Source organism: Hydractinia symbiolongicarpus, chromosome 10, assembly GCF_029227915.1.
Source record: "Hydractinia symbiolongicarpus strain clone_291-10 chromosome 10, HSymV2.1, whole genome shotgun sequence".
Lineage (NCBI taxonomy): Eukaryota > Metazoa > Cnidaria > Hydrozoa > Anthoathecata > Hydractiniidae > Hydractinia > Hydractinia symbiolongicarpus.
In genome coordinates, this window is record NC_079884.1 from 10,913,964 (window position 1) to 10,936,382 (window position 22,419).

The 22,419-nt window shown below is 34.4% G+C and overlaps 3 protein-coding genes across 3 annotated transcripts; 2 read left to right on the forward strand and 1 right to left on the reverse strand.

The window, feature by feature from the left end:
* Positions 1-466: 466 nt before the first annotated feature.
* LOC130612420 (uncharacterized) lies at positions 467-3,929 on the reverse strand. The gene is made up of 5 exons (XM_057433725.1): positions 3,655-3,929; positions 3,049-3,213; positions 2,132-2,280; positions 1,232-1,341; positions 467-1,128 (listed from the first exon to the last, which is right to left on the reverse strand). The coding sequence occupies exons 1-5, from the start codon at positions 3,812-3,814 to the stop codon at positions 675-677; spliced, it is 1,038 nt and encodes a 345-aa protein (XP_057289708.1). The 5' UTR covers positions 3,815-3,929; the 3' UTR covers positions 467-674.
* A 2,269-nt stretch (positions 3,930-6,198) lies between these two features.
* LOC130613060 (uncharacterized) lies at positions 6,199-11,073 on the forward strand. The gene is made up of 5 exons (XM_057434376.1): positions 6,199-7,942; positions 8,029-8,216; positions 8,868-9,011; positions 9,989-10,150; positions 10,331-11,073. Exons 1-5 carry the CDS (start codon positions 6,310-6,312, stop codon positions 10,331-10,333), a joined length of 2,130 nt encoding a protein of 709 aa, XP_057290359.1. The 5' UTR covers positions 6,199-6,309; the 3' UTR covers positions 10,334-11,073.
* Positions 11,074-15,758: 4,685 nt separating this feature from the next.
* Positions 15,759-16,697, forward strand: LOC130612852 (uncharacterized). Its single transcript, XM_057434195.1, has one exon. It carries the CDS (start codon positions 15,759-15,761, stop codon positions 16,695-16,697), a length of 939 nt encoding a protein of 312 aa, XP_057290178.1.
* Positions 16,698-22,419: the final 5,722 nt, after the last annotated feature.

Below are 22,419 nucleotides of genomic sequence, written 5' to 3' on the forward strand. Positions count from 1 at the left end.
TTTGAACCTCGCATTTGAGCTATGGAAACAAGGATCGCTCGACTAAACAGCCTTCTCTTGCATGACTGCCGGAGATGTAACCCGCGACACTAAGCACAGGCCACGAGTTGTTCCTCTAAAATCCCATCAGAAAAAACAACAGTTCGGCAAGACAAACACCACGATATGAATCCGAGGCATTCCACTCTGATTTAGAAAGCTCCAGCTAACAAGGCAACTTTTTTAATGCGTCTCTCGTAAACCCAACGAATTACTCCTGCGCATGCTTATTGTAAAGTCCTCTATCCACAAACGTGTGCATCTTCACTAAAATTCTAAACAAGGGAAGAGAATTTTACATTCTCAAATTTGAATAGCAAGTTGTATATTTATCCTGATCACGTAGCCAGCATAATTTTGCGTCATATTATTTGACGACAGAGGAGTCGTAAAAAAAACTAAACGGGGTTTAAATAATACTCAATACTTACAAAAAATTATATTTACAAACATGAAAACGCTAAGAATTATTTTATATTCACAATAAATTTTTTAGACATTTTAAAAACTTGTGTAGAAAGCAATGACATTGGATCAATCGAAGAATTGCTTATCAGCTTCGCAGTGGAAGGTTACTGTTCACAAAGATCACGTAGTTCTCTTCAGCAACAATCTTTTAATCGAAATTACGAGATTTAAATCTGAGTGATAATCATTTTTTTCAACTTTTCACGTTTGATAGTGGATGGTATTCTTCCTCTGGATTCAAGCAGTTCCTCCATTAAGTTCCTATGACTTCCGTTTCCATTTCCATGTGATCGTTTGGAATCTGGAGATGAGGTGCAAGGTTGTTTATCCACAAGTTCAACTAGAGTATATCCTTCACTTGAAAATTTAATACCAAATACATCATCCAGCTCTCCTTCGCAGGGAACGTAAATTCCACCTGGTTGACTGTCGCTTAGAGTTTCGTTATTTACACTGGAGGCAGTTTTGTTAGATGACAAAAAGCTGTCTTTATCACCTGAACTTGGTAGTCGTAAAACAAAGAAACACGATAAGAAGATGACGGCAAAGGCGCCCACAGTGACGGAAATTATGATCACATATCGTGTTGTGGTCGGTGCATTGTGCCACCATTGATTGAACCCTAACGTAAGAAGAGGTTTCGGTAAAGTTGAACAAATATTGAAAGAGATCAGCAGGATAAACAAAAGATCCCTGCCACGTCACAGACACAGAAATTCACTTTCCTGACTTGCACTGATTAACGTCATAATTGTCCCCAGTCTTTTTATTTTCATTCAAAACTTCTTTTTTCTTTATTTTACCATTTCTTCTATCGAATTCTATGAGGTGAACCTGTGAAAGAAAATTTACTTCTTCCTTGTGATTTTTTCGCTATTTTTTTCCAGATGGAGATAACGAGATTGGCAAAGAAAAGAAAAGCTCTGGGGACGAAGTTGGAAGAAAGCGAACATCGTTTGTGTCGATTTTTTAAAAAAATCAAATGATTGGAGAACATCTAAAACGTACTTCGACAAACTTCAAACCGAACATGGGGAATTATTTTTGGCGGAGCTGTTGTCAATGCGGAAAAATAATAATTCCCTCACGTTTGGATCATTTTTTTTTTTTTTTGTAAAAATGATTTATATATGATATATGATTTTCTTTTGATTTGTCTAAAACTGCATGTTATATATACTTGCATTTCACCTTTTTTTCGAAATTTGCGAATTTTCATTTCTCTCCAACTTCACGAATATTAACTCTCACGAAAATTAAATTTCATTTTTAAAATATTTAGTGCTAAAATTAGTCCCCACGAAAACTAAAAATTTTTTTACTTGAACTGATGTTTTCCCTCTCCCGACCTCGTCCTCGTGCAAATCATTTTTTTTGTGTCTTGTATTAATAACTAATGTGTGCGCAAGAAAAAGTCGTGCAAAGTGGAAAATGCAATAGATGTTTGTCCACTTTGTTAAGACAGGCGAATTTTCGTGGAATTTAAAGGTCGGTTTTCCTCTGGGTGTTTTTCACTGGTAATTGACTAGTGTTAACACGCTAGATATAAAACGCAGACTCACGGTACCTTCCTAAATGACGGAAAGCGGTCATGGGTTTGTTTTTTTGACATATGCCAACTTACTTTTTGGGAAAACATATTCAAAATCTCGTCGTAATATATTTGCACGTCAAATTTCAATTGAATGAGGTCGTTCATGTTGTTTCTGTGTGTGAATCCTGGAACTAGAATACTTTTACTTGAAGTTATCAGCTGTTTCCACTCACCAAGTTCTAGAAATAAAGAAATAGCTAACCTGTGTTTTGTCGGATTTAACCGTGGGCATGATTTAACGACTCGAACATCAAAAGCAAAGATGGTTTGTAATTCTTCCTAGAGGTTTTTTTATTATTAACGTAAGTAAAGAAGGCCGGGTCTTTAATTTCTTTGGAATTAAACATAATTTTAGTTAATGCGAGACAAAAAAAAATTGACGTAAAAAATTGTGGCGTAAATTACAAAAAATCAAAATTTCCTAAATCCTTAATTCTGAAAAAATGCTGAATGCGGCGCTGGTGACTCTATTGTGCAGAAAAGTACTGAAAATTTGGACAAAATCATATTAGATTAACCAAATCCAGGTTTTACCAAAAGCCTACCAATGTCATGTATTCAAATCGCATGGAAGAATAAAAGTGGTAAATCTTTTAAAACTCATATTTTAAAATTCAAACAATACATGAAAAATACATAGTGATTACCAACAATTTGTGACTAAAATTTAGCGTAACGGGAACTTTACGTGCCTTCTTTAAACCGAAAGCCTGCGAAAATTCAAATTCTCTATATATTAGTTATGCTAAGGAGCTTTACGAATGCTCATTCTTTAACATGCAAGAATTACGGAATAATCCCATTCAGATCCACGAAGTGCCGAAATGTCAGAAAGGAATCGTGCTTCAATTAGAACAGCTTAGGACTTTGGATTTAACTAAAAAAAATGCATAGACAAGCTCAAATTGCGTGATTCTTATATGATGGTAAGGAAAACTTTAACTCACCTCCACTGTGAATATGAAGCAAAACACCTCTTGGTTTTATACACACATCAGTAAATACTTCAACGTTAGCTGTCCCACTCTGCAACGTCACGACACGCCCATATCTTGACTGCGTTTTTGCTTGGCATGTTCTCAAGAACAGTATGCAAAGAACAAGTTTAATACCTACGAGAAATATTATTTTGTTGAGTTGCACAAAAATAGGAATAATATTGTCAACAAAATTTTTTTAAACAGTTATTTTTGTTGTAGTGCTTTCATGCTTCCAACATACCAAAACAAAACCTACTGCTTCGCAAATGACGAAAATTGAAGCAACTTAAAAATTGACAGCACCGTAAGACCTTTTTATATTTTTATAAAAAAATAGTTAGGGCTCAAAGTTCAATTTTCTTTTAGTTCTTTTGCACATTCACTTTCAATTTTTATTATATTTGAATTAAATAGGCATAGCCTAACTTCACTTAAACCCATCTATCCACTTACGGAATCAAATTTTTCCCGCCAGTCCCTGTTCTCAAATGGCCGTGTTTTTGGGGTTCTCCTTATCAAAAAAGTGTAACGAGAAACAATCCTTAAAAAGTTAATATAAAAACAAACACTTACAAAAAACAAAAATAGAGGCCATATTGGACGTGCGTGTGTCAGCTGCGAAATATGCGTTGATAATTCTCCTACATTTCACACATGAGTAACCATGCAAATAAAATTTGATTATTATCAAGCGTACAGTTAAGAATGCCAACGTGCACACATTATAGGACATAAGGACATATAAAATTCTCAAGCAGGCATGTCTCGATATAAAACAGCTTAAAATTTTCACAACAAATAGATTAAAGTGAAAAATGTCTTCAAATTTATTGACGTTGCGAACGCATAGCTATGCATGTAAATCAGCGCTATCTGATTTGTGTAAAATGCTGACCTAGCAAAAAAATATACTCAACAACACCGAAATTCGCCCACTACACAACTACCATATTTAGCTCACGAGAATTCACCTGTCACAACAAAGTGGATAAGAAATTTATCACATTTGCTATTTCGTGTATCCATGACATAATTTTTTCTCGCGCACTACGCACAGGTAGAATATGGGTATCAGTATAAACTAAGCCGAGGGCCCTGCGTGGAAATGCCGAGTTAAGGCACAAGTAGCTGTAAAACCTGGCGTTAAACGCCAGGTCGAGCGTTTCTTAAGAGCCGTAAACTAAATCACACATATAGGTGGAGCGCAATAGTACAAGTATACATAAATTCATAATGTCATAAATCCAGTGAAATATATTACAGAGCATTATAGTGTTTCGGGTTAATGTATTTTTCACAAAATACTTTCCTGCAACTTTAGCTGAAATAAAAACACAGTTTACAACCTTTTGTTACGTTATCATAGCAAAAAGAGTCGGCCAACAATTTCTTATTTTGCAGAATACGTTCCTGTGCTAAACGCTTAGCACAGGTAAAGAATGTCGCACATGCGTATAGGCGCAATAACCTCTGTAAAAAAAGTTTGGTTGCAACTTTTAGTTAAAACAATTTCTCAGCAATAGCCAGACCTAGCTAAAGACGCAGTTAGAACGCCACAACCCTAACGCAAAACAAAATAATGTTGGTTAGGATGAAAAACTCTTTTCCAAAAATGATTTAAAACATTAAAAGATAAACCTATTAAATAAGGCTAGCTAGCTATCTCGCTGGCTGGCATTAGGGTGCTCTCTCAAAATCTACGTTTGTAGCAAAATTCTTAAAATTAGTTTGTTTAAAATTAAAATGCAAAAACGTATAAAAAATAAATAAAAAACTTTTCAAAACAAAAAAGGTCAAAAATGACCTATAAACCTCCTTCAAAATGGTACACCAGTAGCTACATTAGATCGTCCACCAAGCATGCCGTCATCGCTAGAATATTAAGTTTTACTTTTTTAATTCGTTCTATAAAAAAAAATCTTGACAAAAAAATACTCTTTTAAGTAAGAAAACGATGAATTAATAAGGTAAAATAGATCAACCCCCCGTAGATCAACAGACAGAATACGGGTAGTAATAATATAGGGAAGAATATAATCAAGCAAGTTTATTCTAATCTACGTTTCCAATGCGACAGCTGCCATCAACGGTCAGCGATCGAAATTTGGGCTAAAAAATCAGATAAAGCGCTCGTTCAAAGTAGTTCATTTTCTTACTGGCAAATACAACTACAGGTGAAAGGCTAGAATTAAGGAGAAAAAATAACGCTGACATCAGCAACAATAAGCATCTAAGATCAAATAAATAACCCAAAATTCTGCGATCCTAACTACACTGTACACTGGTAGTAAGCATTGACTGCGCGAAAGTCTCGAATTGCATGTTTTTCAAAATTTTATATTTTGATATTTCGACTTTCCGACTTCTTAAAATACGGGAAAGTTGTATTCATCGATTCTCCGATAGTCGTTAAACAAAAATTTTGAAATAAGCCTGTCTCTCAAAATCAAGACACTTTATCAGAATTGTAATGGTGTTTTTGCGAAGTTTTAACATAACCGTGGACGGCAATAAAAGATGGCATAGTCAGGAAAATGCATATTTCCACTTTGTTCTTCTGAAATGCAATGCAAGTATAACGTATGCGGAAATTCATAAAAAGACACGTGGTTTCATATTTTGTAAAAGCCGATCCTTTTTGTCAAAGTTAGAAAGAAAACTTTTCTTTAAAATTCTCTTAAATTTTGTCAGCTAGAGGACGATAACAACATTGGAAGTGAAACCAATTTTTCAAAAAGCCGTTCAATGGGTTTATTATTTACAAAATATCAGTTTTTTTTGTAAATTTGCGACTTATCCCGTTGATCAGTGGTCTGCCTTTCAAGTCAATCTTTGATAAGGCAAAAAGAATTTCACTGGAATTCTAGTACTACCTGCAATTCAAGATATACAACTGAAAAAATAATTCAAGCGCTGTGAACATAAATTATTGAATCATTCTTCGTTTGCTTCACCACAAATTAAAAAAACAACTCCTTCTTAAGGGCAGCAAATTCATTTAAAAATTAAAAATTAATCGCACGAGAGTATTGAAATGGACCTCTTTTGCTTGCCAAGCCTACTGATAAAATTATCAATTTTTTATTTTATGTATATAATGTAGCGTTGGTTTTATTGAAAAAACTAACATTTATAAACAAAATCAAAGTTGGATAATTTGAGAAGATATCTATTTCAAAAAATGCAACTTTCCATTGGCTTTGGTAGATGATCTTCACATCGTAAAGAATGTTTTCTGTAAGCGCGTTGAGAGAAAAATTTGAGACCAAGTCGAAGGTCAATGGGTTTAACAATGCGAACACGACGTACACTCTTTGTCCTGAACAAAAAAGAGAAAGACCTTTCCTATATAAGAAATACATGGAAGACGATTCACTGGATGCGATCCGTGTTTATACCAAGAAAGAGGACGAATCAAGTGAGTTGACGAATAAATATGATAGACTATACAACGCTTCGTCATTGTATAATTCTTCAGCCAAGCAGCCTAGCTATTCAGGATTTGTAAATGAAACAACACATCCCGGCTGTGAAAAAGTAGATTCGGCAGTATCGAATCTAGAAACAGAGGAAACAGATTTCTTTGAAGAAAAATCAAAATCGTTAGCTAAAGAAAACAAGCCGAATGATACACTGGAGACTCTTTATCTACAAGCTAACAACAAAGCGTCTCGGTCACCCTATTTTAATAAAAGAATTTACGAGAGCCGAAAAAGATTGTATGACAATTACATGAAGCAAAAAGAACAGCTCAGTGACTTGCGTCAGTCGGCATCAAGAGTTCTTGGAAATATCGGGGAATTTCGCAAACGTTATGAAAAAGACGAGACAAGTTTTTCAGATTATGCTCTTAAATCCGAAATAAAGGCTAAACAGAACAAACATTTATATTTAAATCAGATGGAAAATGCAGGGTTCAACTACGACACATTCGTGCAGATACAATTAGAAGAAGGTGAAAAATCCATCAATGGCAAGAGGATGAAAGAATCCATTTTTACCTCAAAAGAAAACATGCAAGATGAGGAAGAGAAATCTATCACCAAGACAGTAGATGAGTCTGACCTTAAGAAAACAGGAGAAGAGTCTGCGACTGAACAAAACTTTAGCGTGAAGAATTTAAGGGATTACTGGAACGATCGTTTGTCGCCTAGACGAACCAGCAGTCGAATCAGCAATGGGAAAGAGAGCGCGACGAAAGTTCAGGAGAAGCGACCAGTTGCAAGAGCATCGTCGTTCTCTGAGAAGAAGTCGCAGGTAACCGGACGCAGTTTTCAAGACAGTAGCTTCAAAGCGAAAAAAACACAAGCGGAGCTTTTAAATATCTCCTTAGATTCCGCAAAAGAAGAAAAAGCTCGCTTAAAGTTGCATCAATCTACACCCTTATTTAAGACACACCCAAGCTGGTTTATAAAAGGAACACAGGTCAAATTAAATCGACCCACATCTGTTTTAACACCCAAGAAAGAAAAGGTTACATCCACGCCTATTAAGAAAACCACACCGCGAAGATCGCCCTCGCCGCGTCTTGCTGTTGCAAAATCTAAGGCTTTGCAATTGGAGCCGAGAAATTTCAAAAAGGTCCTGAAGAAATTTGGTCGTGGAAAATTTGACTATGATATTCACGGAAGACAAATTTTGATAACTCAAAATGGCGCTGCGATTCCAACTCGTTATTTGGACAGTTCAATGCTTCATGATCTAACGTTCTCATTGGATGATTATGTAGCTAAACATTATGATTGGAGGATGGAAAGATATGCTTTGAACCAAAGGCAAAGCTGGTCGTCGTTGTATTTGCCATCTGATTACGAATACTTGAGAGCTTCCGAAAAAGAGAGATTACGTTTGAAGGCAGAAGGTTGAGAATCTTGATTCATCCTTTTCATCTTTCCTTTTTTTTAAAAGCTAAATTATGTATTTTCACAAAGTTTTATTTTATCATAGAAAAGATTCAACAGCAACTTGCTGAGGGAATGTTTAAATATGCAGAACAACAATATGGAAAGAAGAGACATCAAATATCTGAAAAGAAAGGTCATACCACAGAAGAATTTGAATTCTATTTGCAAGCAGTAAAAGCGCAAGTAAAGGAAGCAACTGATAAACTCAATGATTTACTGAAAAAGAAAAAGGTAAGACAAAAACAATATTATTCAAATGTTTTGAAAATTAAGACGAAATGATTGAGGCCGTTGAACGCATTGCAATAATATCAGGAGATCTTGAGGGAGGTTCATAAGAGCGTTTATTTGAAAAATATTTCTTTGTATCCATTTTTTATCATTAATTTGAAATGTTATAACAGGTAGTCTCAACTAAGGCTGTTGCTCAACTAAGCTGAAAAAGAATGTCACATTTTGATACAGTTCTAAGTTGAAGGAAGGGCGTTTTTTCTTCGAGGGGTGTTTAAAGAAAAAGGGCGTTTAATCGTTTAATCGAAAGATAACCTTAATAAAAAAAAATTTGGTTGAGTAATTGTAGAGATAGACCATCAGTAGGATAATGCATGTGAATGTAATTTTTTTTTATTAATTTTCCTAAACTTCCCAAGGCAAAGTTTTTATTAATTCTCTTAACAAAATTGTTCGTTATTATCTAAACATGTTATTTTGCAAAACTTACTGGGTCGCGTGATTTCTAGACCAATTTTGTCTTATCTTATCTTGGAATCTACTGGAGGGTCGAATTAGACAATATATGACATCTATTTGTAAAATTGATTGGTTAAGAAATATTGCAAAAAAATGAAAAGACTTCATAATATATATCGCATTGTTTTCCAGGAAATCGATGCAAAAGTTACAGCAGCCGAGAGAGAACAGCGAATACAACAAGAGAAATTAAGAAATGCTGAGATAGAAATTGAGAAAGCCATCATTGCAGAAAGAAATCCTATTTTACCGAAAGATTTGATCTTTCGCCATATTGTAAGTTGTATCATTTTCCCTGTATTTGTATTTTTAACAATATATTTGTCTCTGCGGACTGTGTATCATCATATTTGTTTGGAAATGTCATCCCTTAAATGCTACCTAGAGTATCAATCCATTATGATAATTTTTGTTATATTTTTCTCGATTCGCTGAGGTTAATTCCAGCCCTTGTATTTGCTTATTTATTGAGATGTAAAGTAAATAAAAGTTTAAGACATTCGGCCTATTTACGTTTGTCTGTAATACAATTAAAACAGTCTATTTGAATTCTCTGGAGAGAAGCATCAAGAAAAATGCTGCATTGCTAGCGAGATGTCATTGAATTGTCGAATAGCAAAACCTCGACTGAATAATGTCCCATTAATGCTGCATTCCATTAACCTGCTTATTACTACAACTGCGATTGCCTTGTTGAAATGTAGGAGTTCAATATGCATTTCCATAATATTAAAGATGGTAGCGTCTTCTAAATATTTATTGCTTATTAAAAAAGCTTCCACATGCATGCGCTTAGAACTTGACTCGTCTCAACCCATAAAGCTGCTTAAACTTCGCCGAGTATTTTTTTAAAAAAGATTACGCTCTTGGTATCAGATCTCGGTATTTTAGGAAGTAGCAAAACACGCTTTCTTTGTTTAGTGGTGTCTTATAAAAAGTGAGCAATGGTATGAAGTTTTTAGAGGTTTTAGTTATGCCCTTTTCACATGCTGCAGGGCTAGCGAACATTCTTTTCCGGCCCCTGGGTAAATTTAGGAAAGTATGACTCTGGTTAGGGAGCCCTAGGTGATTCTGTTTTACGATTGTAAACTTATGTTGCTAAGTCCTCGAGTCCAACGCGTCGTGAATAAATTCAGTGCCTTTTTTCGTTGCCAGATATCCCATTTTAGTCAGTCAGGGTTTAGCAAACGTTATGCGTTTTTACTGGATGCTGATTTTATACAACAGGTACACAAACGAGATCTTATATTTAGACTCCAGAGTGGCTTTACAAGCAAAAAGAAAACGACAAAAGACTAGCATATGTCCCTGCATTTGGGTGTCATCTAAAAAACACCAAAGAAACAGGAGGTATAAGAAATACAGCACCAAAGAAAAGTGAATTAACAAAAAAGAAGAGAAAAGCAGAAAAATTTGTAAGCATGGTTTAGTTGTTGTAAGGCAAAAAATGAACCAAGACAACAGCTGTAGTAGCATACAAAATAGTAAACTTATTTTGGACCAATAAATTTTATAATCCTGTTTGCAGCTGTTAAGGAAGGCGTGTTGGAGATTAATAGCCATAGATTCTTCTACAAGTTGCAACTTTCATTTAGTAAGCAAGACACGTAAGAAGAAGAAGAAAGAAAACGGAGAGGATCAATCTACAACATCAAGAGAATTAAGCACACCTTTGATAAGCCTCAACTCCCATAACGAAGAAGACACATTAAAAGAAGGATTTAATCAAACCTACAAATCAGAAAAATAATAAAAACTCCAAGAAACCAGATTAAACTTTATATAGTAGTTCTTTTGAGTTTAGGGAATAGCTACCTAGTAGGTTAAATCTTGTTTCCAAGGTTTCACAGTTTTTTGTATTAAGACGGGCCTAAGTTGCTTATAAGTCTTGATGGAATAGATTAGTAAGCCACCAGTTGCACCATTAGAAAGCTCTAATAAAGAGTAAATAAGTAAATTTTGGTCCGAAAAAGCCCAAAAACGGCCTATATTTCGCCTAGTAACTCAAGTTAAGTTTAAATTCTACCGTTCATTTTTGAACTGAATATTTTCAAAGAGCTATTTGATAACATAAACTATGGTGTTTTCGCTTTATAAAATCTAACTAAGCAGACCAATAAAATCTTGTTGTTTATGATAAATAGCTTATATTATGTGTTTTACTTTGTCTCTTAAAAATACACAAACTTCCGATTTTTTGGTGCCCATTCCTCCCTGCGTTAAAAGTATGGTTTTTATTCTCTTTTTCTTGATTTATTGATTTTTTGTAGTTAGGTATATTATATTTGTAATTTGTAACGGATTTTTTGTAATAATTTCATATATTCGTAAAAAAAGACCAAGTAAGAAAAGATTAAGTGCGCGTGCGCAATACAATTTTACTTTCAAATCTACCGCATTTCTTCTGTTAATCGAGCACCCTGCTTTTAGCGCCCATGTTATTTCGAGAGTGGTTTAATAACGTTGAAATTTAAAGAAGCAACGCCGGAGACCAAAGCATGATCATTAGTAAAAGGTTGATGTGGTACACAGGGAACTTTACAACCTTGTTCCCAACACCCATTGCTTTTTAAAGATTGGCTCAAATTTCTCGCCCTAAATTCTCGTCGTTTCTCGTTGCCGTAACCTCAAATGATCCTCACAAGCGCTGACAAAGATTGGAACGATAATTTATAATAAAATTAATCCACGATCTTTAGACCAAGCCACTTAAATCCTTTTTTTCCATCGTTATTTCGTGTGCTCTTAGTAACACACAAGAGAAATTAACATATTCGCTATCGGTATAGAGTGATATAGTGATTTTTATCTTAATATATTTTGGACATATCCGTTGCTAGGTAACTGGAAATTTTGATTTCTTGGGCGTCGTCAACAGAATGGGCAAGTAACTGTAACATTTACATTAGAGGATCCATAAACTATGCTCATATGTGTGAGCAGTATTCGGTTTCGCTAAGCTTCACAGTCTATCCCAGTATGTCCTACAGGACCTTTTAATGCAAATTTAAAAGAAGCTTTTCATAAAAAGTATCAATATCTAACGTGCGACTTGACACGTCCCAACTGTCCAAATTTCATTAATTTCATATCTTTGTTTCCAACTAGCGATACGCTATCGTGGCATCTAAATTAAAAAAAGTATTTGTCTCTATTTTTTGATAAAAAAGATTGCAGATTGCCCACGTTGTAACACGCATTGCTCATTTCAAAAATACCAGAACACAAAAAAATAATTTAAACGCGGTGTAATCATTTTGCTATAATTTCATTCTGGTTATGTACTTATTACTGATAGCTAGCCGCAGTCAGAATAATTTGTAGAACTTTAAGTCCTATACTCATACTACGTATGTGATTATCACTTTCTAGACATTTTTTATTATCTTTGGTAAAACCCAGACGTCTGGTTCCGTTGACCCTGAAAAGAGGAAAATTGGCGAGGCGCAAATCCGCTCTAGATTCTATTAATAATTAATATTGTGTTTTCTCTGACGGGAATGTCTGGTAGATGATTTTAGGAGGCTCTGCAGCCATTATGTTTTTGTAAAAGTTGCACAATTTAAACGCATAGAGGGAAAGCTGAACTTTGAACCCTATATATTACAGGTAAAAAACTGTTCGTTTTAAGGTAGTTCGAATTAAAAAACGAGAACAAATAGCATTCCTCGCCGGCGAGTAATTTTTTGTCCTATGTGGAATAGAAATTTGTCCAGTAAGATCCGTCCCGCTCCGCAATAATATCTATGGTGACTGCAGAAAGTCTGAAATCTTCTTGTGTTCGGGATAGGTGGTCGATGGGTTTCAAAGGAGTTTTAAGATACACTTAATTGTGGACATATGTTACTGATTTATGAGTGCCAAATAGATGACGATGAGTGGCGAAAAAATTTTAAAGCAAGTTAGAATTAAAAGCTAACAAAACTCCATCTAAGGAATTAAAACAGCTAACAATTGGAAAAAAATACTTTTTGCTTACAAACTCGTCCCCAGTGCCTTTTGTCTCTTTTTTTTTTACAGTAAAAAAAAGAGACAAAAGGCACTTGGAACGAGCTTGTTTTTGCTTAGTAACATCGGTAGTATATTGCAAGATACCGATTTGGGAACAGCATTTTTTTTAGATGAAAAAACGTATTTTTGGAGTGTGCATAGAAGTTATCCTCTGTTATTACATAAATTGTTTTTCTAATTAGCAAAATGCGGCCCAGCATGCAAATAATCTTCGTATTATTTAATTAATTCTGAAATTTTACCATTATTCAAGCAAATCAAAACATCATATGAAAAAAACCGGACTTCAACTGCGTTTCCAGGCTCTTTTACCTGCAGCTGTTTTCTCAACAAAACAAAAAACAGCCTGGTGTACCATTAAAACATTAAATTTTTAATCACAAATTTTAATCACTTTATTGTTATGTGAAACTTGCATGACCTTTAGCACAAAGAAAGTCTAAGAAATTATAAGTTATATACTGTTTTTTTGTGGATTTCCATCTCATGTTGCCCATAAAAAATACATTATTTCTTTGGTAGCTATTAGTTTCAAAGCCTCTCTCAAGTCCTTCTCCCCATTGGTGTTGTACGACCTGTGAACGTGTTTCCTGATTTAGCTTGTTAGTAAATACATTGTCTCTGATAAGCTATGCTTGATGTCAGATTTTCCTAACGTAGGCTTTATTACCGTAGTTAATAATACTTAAGGCGTACTTGAGGATTAAATATGTCTGACTAAATTTCCGTCTTATTATTACTTTCATCCAGTTGTTCAACCTTTTTTTCTAATTCTGTTGTTTTTATGACAATTAGTTAACTGGCTTAATTCCAGAGAGTTTAAGTTTTAAATACGTAACCGACGAAATATTAACCGTGTCTATTAATGGAATTGACAATTTTGCAACACAACCTGTTCACAACTTCTAATTCAGCCATATATAATCCCTTTTTATGCAGTTTGTAGACATTTTTGTTTATTTTTTCCCGGAATCAAGTGAATTTAACATATAATACCATTTTTGGCCATCTTTCTTTTTAGTTCTATTCAGCGGAAAAAGTCATTTTTTCGACAGAATTATTATCAGAAAATTTGACTGGCACAGGGGCGCCAGGAAGGTCAGGGAGAATGATTTTGACTTGCTTTACCCAAGAGCAGTTAATAGAGGAGTTACTTAATGTAGGGTTTGTGCCAAATCTAAGCTTAATTAGAATTACCTGTGGGTAATTGGGGTATTTGACCTAAAATGGCCAAAATAGATATAGAACATGCTACCTATTAATTAAGTAAATTTCAAAATAAGAAAATTGACCAAACTCGTTTCTAAGACAATCGGTCCAAACAATTGCGATGATGAACCTAAACCACAAAAACCCACGATAATCAATTTCTGGGAAAACTAACGTATTTATTGCAACCAACCTCGACTCTTGTTCTTGCGGTGTTTTTCGATACAAATATGAAACACCCTCATTAAAATCCTTAACAAAAACGCTACAGGTTCAACGATTGAGTTTGTATTGTAAACAAAATAATTACATAAGTGATAGATTTGAATGTTTGCCATGATTAAACATTCAACTGCCCTAAACGCCCGGAACTTTTTTAGATACCTTTTAGAGCAGCGAGTAGCAAAGTTTCTCCCCCCTCGTTTTGTTGTGAATCTTTGTTGCTTTTTTCTCCTCCCACACACGCGTCTTTCCCACACTTATCAACTGATTGATATGAGCAAAATATTAACTGATTCGAAATATCCAAGCAAATAACTTTTTTCTGTGATAAAATTAAAACAACATATTAGTATGCAAGTAGTATGTAGATGTGGAAAAAATAACAATGCTGCATTGCACTAACGTCATTTAACATCCATAAGGGGTTTTCCACGAAATATCCATTTTTTAAAACATTTTTGTTTTCTCATCCCCAACCCCTGACCCCAATTACTTTCTCCCCGCACCCCGTACATACCAGCCCCAGTGTATTCCGTAATTCGGGGTAAACATTTGTCGCGGAAGAGTATCCCAGTGTGATTGGATGAATATTAATGCAGAACAGATTGCTTCATGATTTCGTAAACGTTACTTTGTGCTTAGTGGTGAAATTTTTTTATTATATTATTATTTTATTAATATTTTATAAGTTGCAGAAGCGTCAATATTCAACCTCTGCAATAATAGCTGTATTTTGTTTGAACTGTTAGCGGAATCATTAGCGTGTGTTAAGGATGCACGAATATGTATGAGGGGCGATAATCTGAGGAACGGAATAAGTACGACGCGTGGAAAGGTGGATTTTCCACGTGGTAACAACTTGTTCTTACATAATAATCCAGTATTTTTGGAGTTTTTATTTTGTCAAAATAATGTATAATCTGCCTTCACACGAGAGTGTTGGGGAAGTGTTTCGCCTAAATAAGATTTTGAGTAAAAGTTTAAACCGCTTTAACGAGCTATTTTCGTCAGATGTGCTGTGAAAAAAACCCTTAAAATATTCATAAAAAATAAACGCGCAAAAATTATTGAAAAAACAAAGAGAATCAGTTATATGTTCACACTAAAAGAAACTTAATTCATGTAAAAGTAAAAACTTAACACCTAGAAGAAAAGATGTATTGGTTTATGGATACCAAAATTTAACACAGGAAGTCAGACCTTGAAGAACAAGAAGGAAGATCAGGTTTTATTGGTTATTGAGAATAGCTTTGCTTTTTTTGATGTGTGCACTTAATTACAGAAACTTTTACGTATACAGCGAACCGAAGAGTAAGTTTTTCTATTGCTATGACTACCTAATAAGTTCGCAGGGGGTATATTTTCATATTTGTGCGTGATCTCAATCACAAAGCGATTTCTTCTAAGATTAATTTATCTGCTTCGTTCTATATATAATATAATTTTTAGCTTTGTGTTTTTTTGAATTGAACAAAAAAACCATGTTGTCTATCATTGATTTCAATCTTCCTTCATTAGCATAGCATTGATAAAAAATATACATAAATTAAAAAAAAAACAGCCACCATGGATAAATTCAAAATGGCAGTGTTTGCTGTTAGCATGGTTTTATTCACTGTTGTTGAAGTGTTGCATCTGATAGGGATTTATGTTTTAATAAAATATCCCAAAGTAATTTCTCCTAATCAAAGGGTCTACATGCTTAACTTAAGTTGCAGTGAAGTAATTTTAACAGTGGATCACTTTATTATGGAGATAACAACGATTTGTTGTGACTCGGAAATGGATTCGACTTGGTATCACACGATGGTGTGTCTTCATTACTACTGTTTTTGGATCGTGAATTTATCCACCATGGTCGCATTGACCTTCGATCGGTTTGCTGAAGTTTATTTCAACATCAGATACAATATATATTTTACACCATTCAGGACAGTTCTTCTCGTCCTATCGATTTGGATTTTCTCAATAGTGCTAGCCGTGATATTTTTATGTTTGAAGTTTCTGCAAAATTTTGATTATTTAGTTTTTTCGTATACATATATCTATCCCGTTACAGACACTATAGTTGTGCTGCATGCGATAGTCGTATATTCGTATATTTACAAGAAATGCAGGGAGAATCGAAAGAAAAAGTTTAGAGAAGCAAGTTCATTAACTATCGAAAACAACAACAACAACAACATCAACCTTAACAACGGCATAAAAAGCAATAGTGATCAAGGAAAGCAGAAAAAGAACAATAGCTTCTTTATTCCATCATTAATCGTGGTCACTTTCATCATATTTGTCTACATACCAGATGCCACCTATTTCATATACATGAAATTTTTAAACACCTATCCTGAATGGCTTGCACTTGGAAGTATGATTTTTTACTCCTGTGGATTTGTGTCAGACGTTTCTATTTATTTGCTGTTGAATAGGAACATACGACGGAAAATGTTCGGACGAAACAAAATACATCATTTTTCAGAGATGCACAAATCAAATTGTGCCACTATTATCAGAAACATCTAAACCCTGCTTAAAAAAAAAGATAATTTTTAATTACGTTTTCTACCCAGTTAGGCTCCAGTAATAGTGGATCCTCTTCAGTCCTTCCATAGGAAAGAGGTTGGCAAACTTATAATGTTGTCCCTTCAACGAAACACCTATGAGTACGCCTCGATTGTTCAACGAAACACCTGCGACTACGCCTCGATTGTTCTTAATTAGCGTGCTGGTAATTTGGCATAATGAGAAGAATATGTGCAGAGTAAAAACTAGCTAACGAGAATTTTTTTATTACATCTAATAAATACAATAAATCGACCAACTTCGCCACCAGGAATTTTCTACAGGTCTCTGCTGTCCCATCAGCAGGTCATAAGAGACCCCGGGGACGAGAACTGCTCATTTAAAAAATGAAATATTTGCGAATGGGTTATATATTAGAAACAGTACAACCCTGGCATATTTTTAAAATAGATAATTTTTTAATAAAAAATCTGGCAAATCTGCTGGTTTGGTTTGCTCTTTCTTAATTTTAAATTGTACATATAGATTGGTAGCTAATAGCTTGTACGGAAATTGTTGATAAATATATTTTAATAACGACAAAGATCAGAAATATGAGAACTTTTTGAGCATTATATCAGTAGTTTCCCTCAACTTAGTACACTCCTGGGATGGGACTTTGAGGTGGGTGGCAGGGGGAGTTTAGCAATGGGGTTGTCCAAAGTAAGGGGGAGTTTTTAGTGGCTTATGAGAAAGTTGCAACCTCGTTCCCAGGGCATTTTGCCTTGTTGATAAGTTGACAGCGGCAAAAAGTCATTGTTGGCCACTCCGTAATTACGGCTCAGGGGCCACAAGACCCAGTGGACGAGGATGAGAAAGTTGGGCTATTTACGATAATTACAAGCTAGACCGAAAATACTTTTTCTTGAGGGCGACCTAAGGATCATAGCTAAGGCGCTTAAAAAAAATTTTAAAAACAGCTTGTCTAGTTTTCTTTCACCTTTATCGTTTCAAATTCTTAGAGAATGGGCGTAAATGAGCAGGTGTAGCCGGGAAACCCTCAACCCGCTATGCTTCTTTACACAAAAATATTTCGTGGAGCCTATTTTTACAATTGGGTTACAATTACTATTATATATTCCGGTTTTTATTTTTAAATAACGTTTTATCCATCTACTTATGTTTTATCTGCATACCGCAATGCAATCAAACATTTAACATCAATCAGAAATAAAATTATTTTTAGAAGAAACAATAAAATAAATTAAATCTTTGTGATTGTATGCGTACCTTAATGGAAATTAATTTTCGCGCGTTTTTGTTAATTTCTTGAAAATTATTATCTATGAAAATTATTGTAAAACTCCCTACTGACATATTTTTTCTAATTTACCTTGAACTACATGAAAAGTATATATTTCAACTCCAGCAGTCTGTATTTTATGACTTCTTCTACATAAAGGCCTTTAAAAAATAAATTAAAAAACAAAATGTCATAAAATCTTTTTTTTTTTGCAAGATTCGCGAAATTTAATTTTCGCGAAATATTAGGCCGTGATATTTTTTTCCCAAAAATTAGTCCTCTTAAGGTACTCCAATCTCGTCCCTAGAGATGTATAAATATTGACCAACATAACAATGCCTATTCTTAAGAAATTTGTAAACACAAATGATGTGAATTATTTTTTAAGATTTGTTACTGTCCCCTTCAGCTTTGCTTTATCCCCGCTCCCTGAGTTACATGAGAGCCTTTCCCCGAGTCGAGATGTTCATACAAATTTAGACTCAAGAAAAATGATACTGATCACATCAAGGAGGTTTCTCCTTGATTACATTCAGTGTAAACATTTTTATAAGAAACTTTTGCTTTAATTAGAAAAAAACAAGGTTTTGATAACTGTGAAAGCTGAAGTCAACATATCACCTCCCCCTCTCCCTCGTTAACCAGCGTCAACTTTAGCATAACACCCCCACCCCCCCTAACGCACGCCCCTTAACGGTTGACGTCATTTGTAAACAATTCCTTAAAAGATATGAAAGCATTTTAGCACAAATGATAGAATTAAAATACTTCACTTTTGTGATAAATAATCTACATCAACAGAAGAAGAGCGTACGAAGAAATCATGTCAACTAATATTAAACACCACGTTCCGTCCGATATATGCGACACAGTATAAATAGAAATAAAGAAATAGCCAAACAAAGGCAAAAGGAAATGAATAAGCTGATAAATTATTAAAGCCTGTTTTTTGATGTGCACAACAACAGCTAATATCAAATTCACCTGTCGCTAGAAATTTTCGCATTCTTACTCAACTCTTCTGAAAAGAAAACTTTTTCCAACCAACGGCAACAAGAACAACGACAAACAAACAAAAAATTCCACGTAAAACCAATATTTAAAAAAAATAAATTATTTCTTAGAATGTGCTGTGGAGGAAGAAAATGGGGAGTAAAGTAACACTATGAGCAAATTTATGCTATCTCAAGAAAACTAATTAGCGCGACTTTCACAAAATTTAGTCAGTTTTGCTAAAGTTTAGTAAATCGATATTCGCGAAACTTTATTTTCGCAATACTTGGATGTTTTTTGTTTGTTTTTTTGAAAACGATGTATGGCAAAATTTCCTTTTCATTTATCACTATATGACATAAGGTACCTCCAAAATGGTGAATACACTTACACTGCACATTTCTGAAGTGACACTGCAGACTTTTTGACTGATGTTGCAGACTTTTTTAATGACACTGCAGGCTTTTTGAATGACACTACAGGCTTTTTGAATGACACTGCAGACTTTTTGACTGATGTTGCAGACTTTTTGAATGACACTGCAGACTTTCTGAATGACACTGCAGACTTTTTAAATGAGATTGCAGACTTTTTGAATGACACTGCAGACTTTTTGAATGATATTGCAGACTTTTTGAATGACACTGTATACTGTTTAAATGACACTGCAGACTTTTTGAATGATACTGCAGGCTTTTTGAATGACACTACATACTGTTTAAATGACACTGCAAACTTTTTGAATGAGGCTACAGACTTTTTGAATGATACTGCAGATTTTTTGAATGAGACTGCAGACTTTTTGAATGACACTGCATACTGTTTGAATGACAGGGTAGACTTTTTGAATGAGGCTGCAGACTTTTTGAATGATACTGCAAACATTTTGAATGACACTGCATACTGTTTGAATGACAGTGCAGACTTTTTGAATGACACTGCAGACTTTTTGAATGACACTGCAGACTTTTTGAATGATACTGCAGACTTTTTGAATGACACTGCATACTGTTTGAATGACAGTGCAGACTTTTTGAATGAGGCTGCAGACTTTTTGAATGATACTGCAGAGTTTTTGAATGACACTGCAGACTTTATGAATGATACTGCAGACTTTTTGAATGACACTGCAGACTTTTTGAATGATACTGCATACTGTTTGAATGATTCTTCAGACTTTTGATGAAACCTATTGTTACTTTGGCAAAGGAAACAAAAGTGGTTTAGCATTTTTTTATTTTACAGAATAAGTTCTTGTGGATATTCAAAACATAATTGTGAGTGGCATAGGTTAAGCGAATAGTGCAGATAAACCATGTTGCAGATCCGGGTAGACACAAAAAATAATTTTCTCACAACTTTGTATTTATACGGCATGAAATTTAGATTGAATATTTGGCAATGTGATGAAAAGCACATTACCACTTTCTCTGAGCTTTATGAATCATTTGATCCTAAACCTAGGACACATTTTATCTATCTGACTTACTTTAATCCTGAGAATCACTTTTAATGTTTTCTTCACATGTATCTTGTCAAAAGTGATACACTGTTTTCCATGCAACTACTGACACCAAAATGACTGAAGAGAATAATCGGTTTGAAATTATTCTATGAGATTTTGATAGAAATCTTTTATACTTTGTATATATATTTATATGTGTTTTTATTTTCTTACAAAAAAGAAGTTGTTGCATAGCGTAATATGATTATCCAACCTCTGAGGCGCATTTATTTCAAACCTAACATTTTTTTAGCGACAAATTTGAAAAGTTATAAATCATAAAATTCCAAAAGTTTATCTTGCGAAATTTATAGATATATGAAGCTTAAGTAAGCCTCATGAAAAATTTTCTAATAAAAGTTCAAGTTCTTTTATAAAGAACTCTTACCCATGATGAATAACGTAAATCATGTAATTTCCCTTTTAAGTTTTGACTTTGGCCCAGCTAAAACTCTCAGCTTTGTCTTTTTATAGTTACTCCAGCTAGCTATAACAAATTAATATTCAAACTTGACCAATTTTACTTAGTTAACTAATAAATTAATAAATATATGTAGCTATAGGGCAGCCAAGCTACCTGTTGAAAAAACACATCAAAGAACGTCAAAGTTATTCTCTTTTGTAAACATTCGCCGGTGGTATTTCTGTAAACGTACCAAATTTTATGTGTACATTCTTGCACATGCAAGTGCAATCAAAGCGCCATGTACATGTATTCAAACAATTCACGCACGGCACCACACAACAAATAAACCGTGCTTTGCTATTTCCCGTAATCAATACCCAGATTTGGTTTATAGACTGTTTTGTCATATTGTTTAGCGCTGCGCAAAGGGAATAAGATTTACATCTTAGATTTTGTGCCTTAAATGAGAACTTTACGTGCACCAATTAAGATAATGACGATAAATCTAATGATGCAGTGAGGATAATGATAACATTAATACAAACTTGCGATTATAACAAATCATATTAATAACCTAAGTTAAGTGTCTATCTTTATGCTTAAATTCGTCATTTATGCCTCGTTGTTCATTACTGCTTATTACCTACCTGCCACATACAGCTTACTACCAAGTACCTGCTACCAAGTATCTACTATCTCTACTACCAAGTACCTGCTAGCAAGTGCCTGTTACCTACAGCCTACTACCAAATACCTACTACCGAATACCTACTACCAAGTACCTGCTACCAAGTACCTACTACCATATACCTACTACCAAATACTTGCTACCAAGTACCTGCTACCAAGTACCTGCTACCAAGTACCTGCTACCAAGTACCTACTACCAAGTACCTGCTACCAAGTACCTACTACCAAATACCTACTACCAAATACTTGCTACCAAGTACCTGCTACCAAGTACCTGCTACCAAGTACCTACTACCAAGTACCACTACCAAGTACCTACTACCAAGTACCTGTTACCAAGTACCTAATACCAAGCACCTACTACCAAATACCTGCTACCTACTGCCTACTTACTACCAAGTACCTAATACCAAGACCCTACTACCAACCATGCATTGACCATGCAAAGAATTCCTGGAATTTCGCACAGAAAAAGCTTTAAGAAAATGGATAAAGTTACTAGAGATGACTTATGCGTTAAAATTAATTATATAGACTTTATCACATGACACCAATACACTTCAAGGATAAGACATAATTGAAAACAGATGAACATCGAATATTATTATACTTGGATATGTGATACACAAAAAATTATAAAAAAGATTATGTACGAATTGCACGAAAACGCAATACGCAATACCATTAAAAATATAATAAATAAGAACAAATAAATAATAGTTACTTAAAAAAAACCCGGTCAAAAAACAAACAGGAAAACTTCCAAATCCCTTTTCTCAAAAAAACTATGGTCAATAGTTTGCAATCCGTAACAAAACTAACCTGAAAAAAGGGTAATTTTAATCAC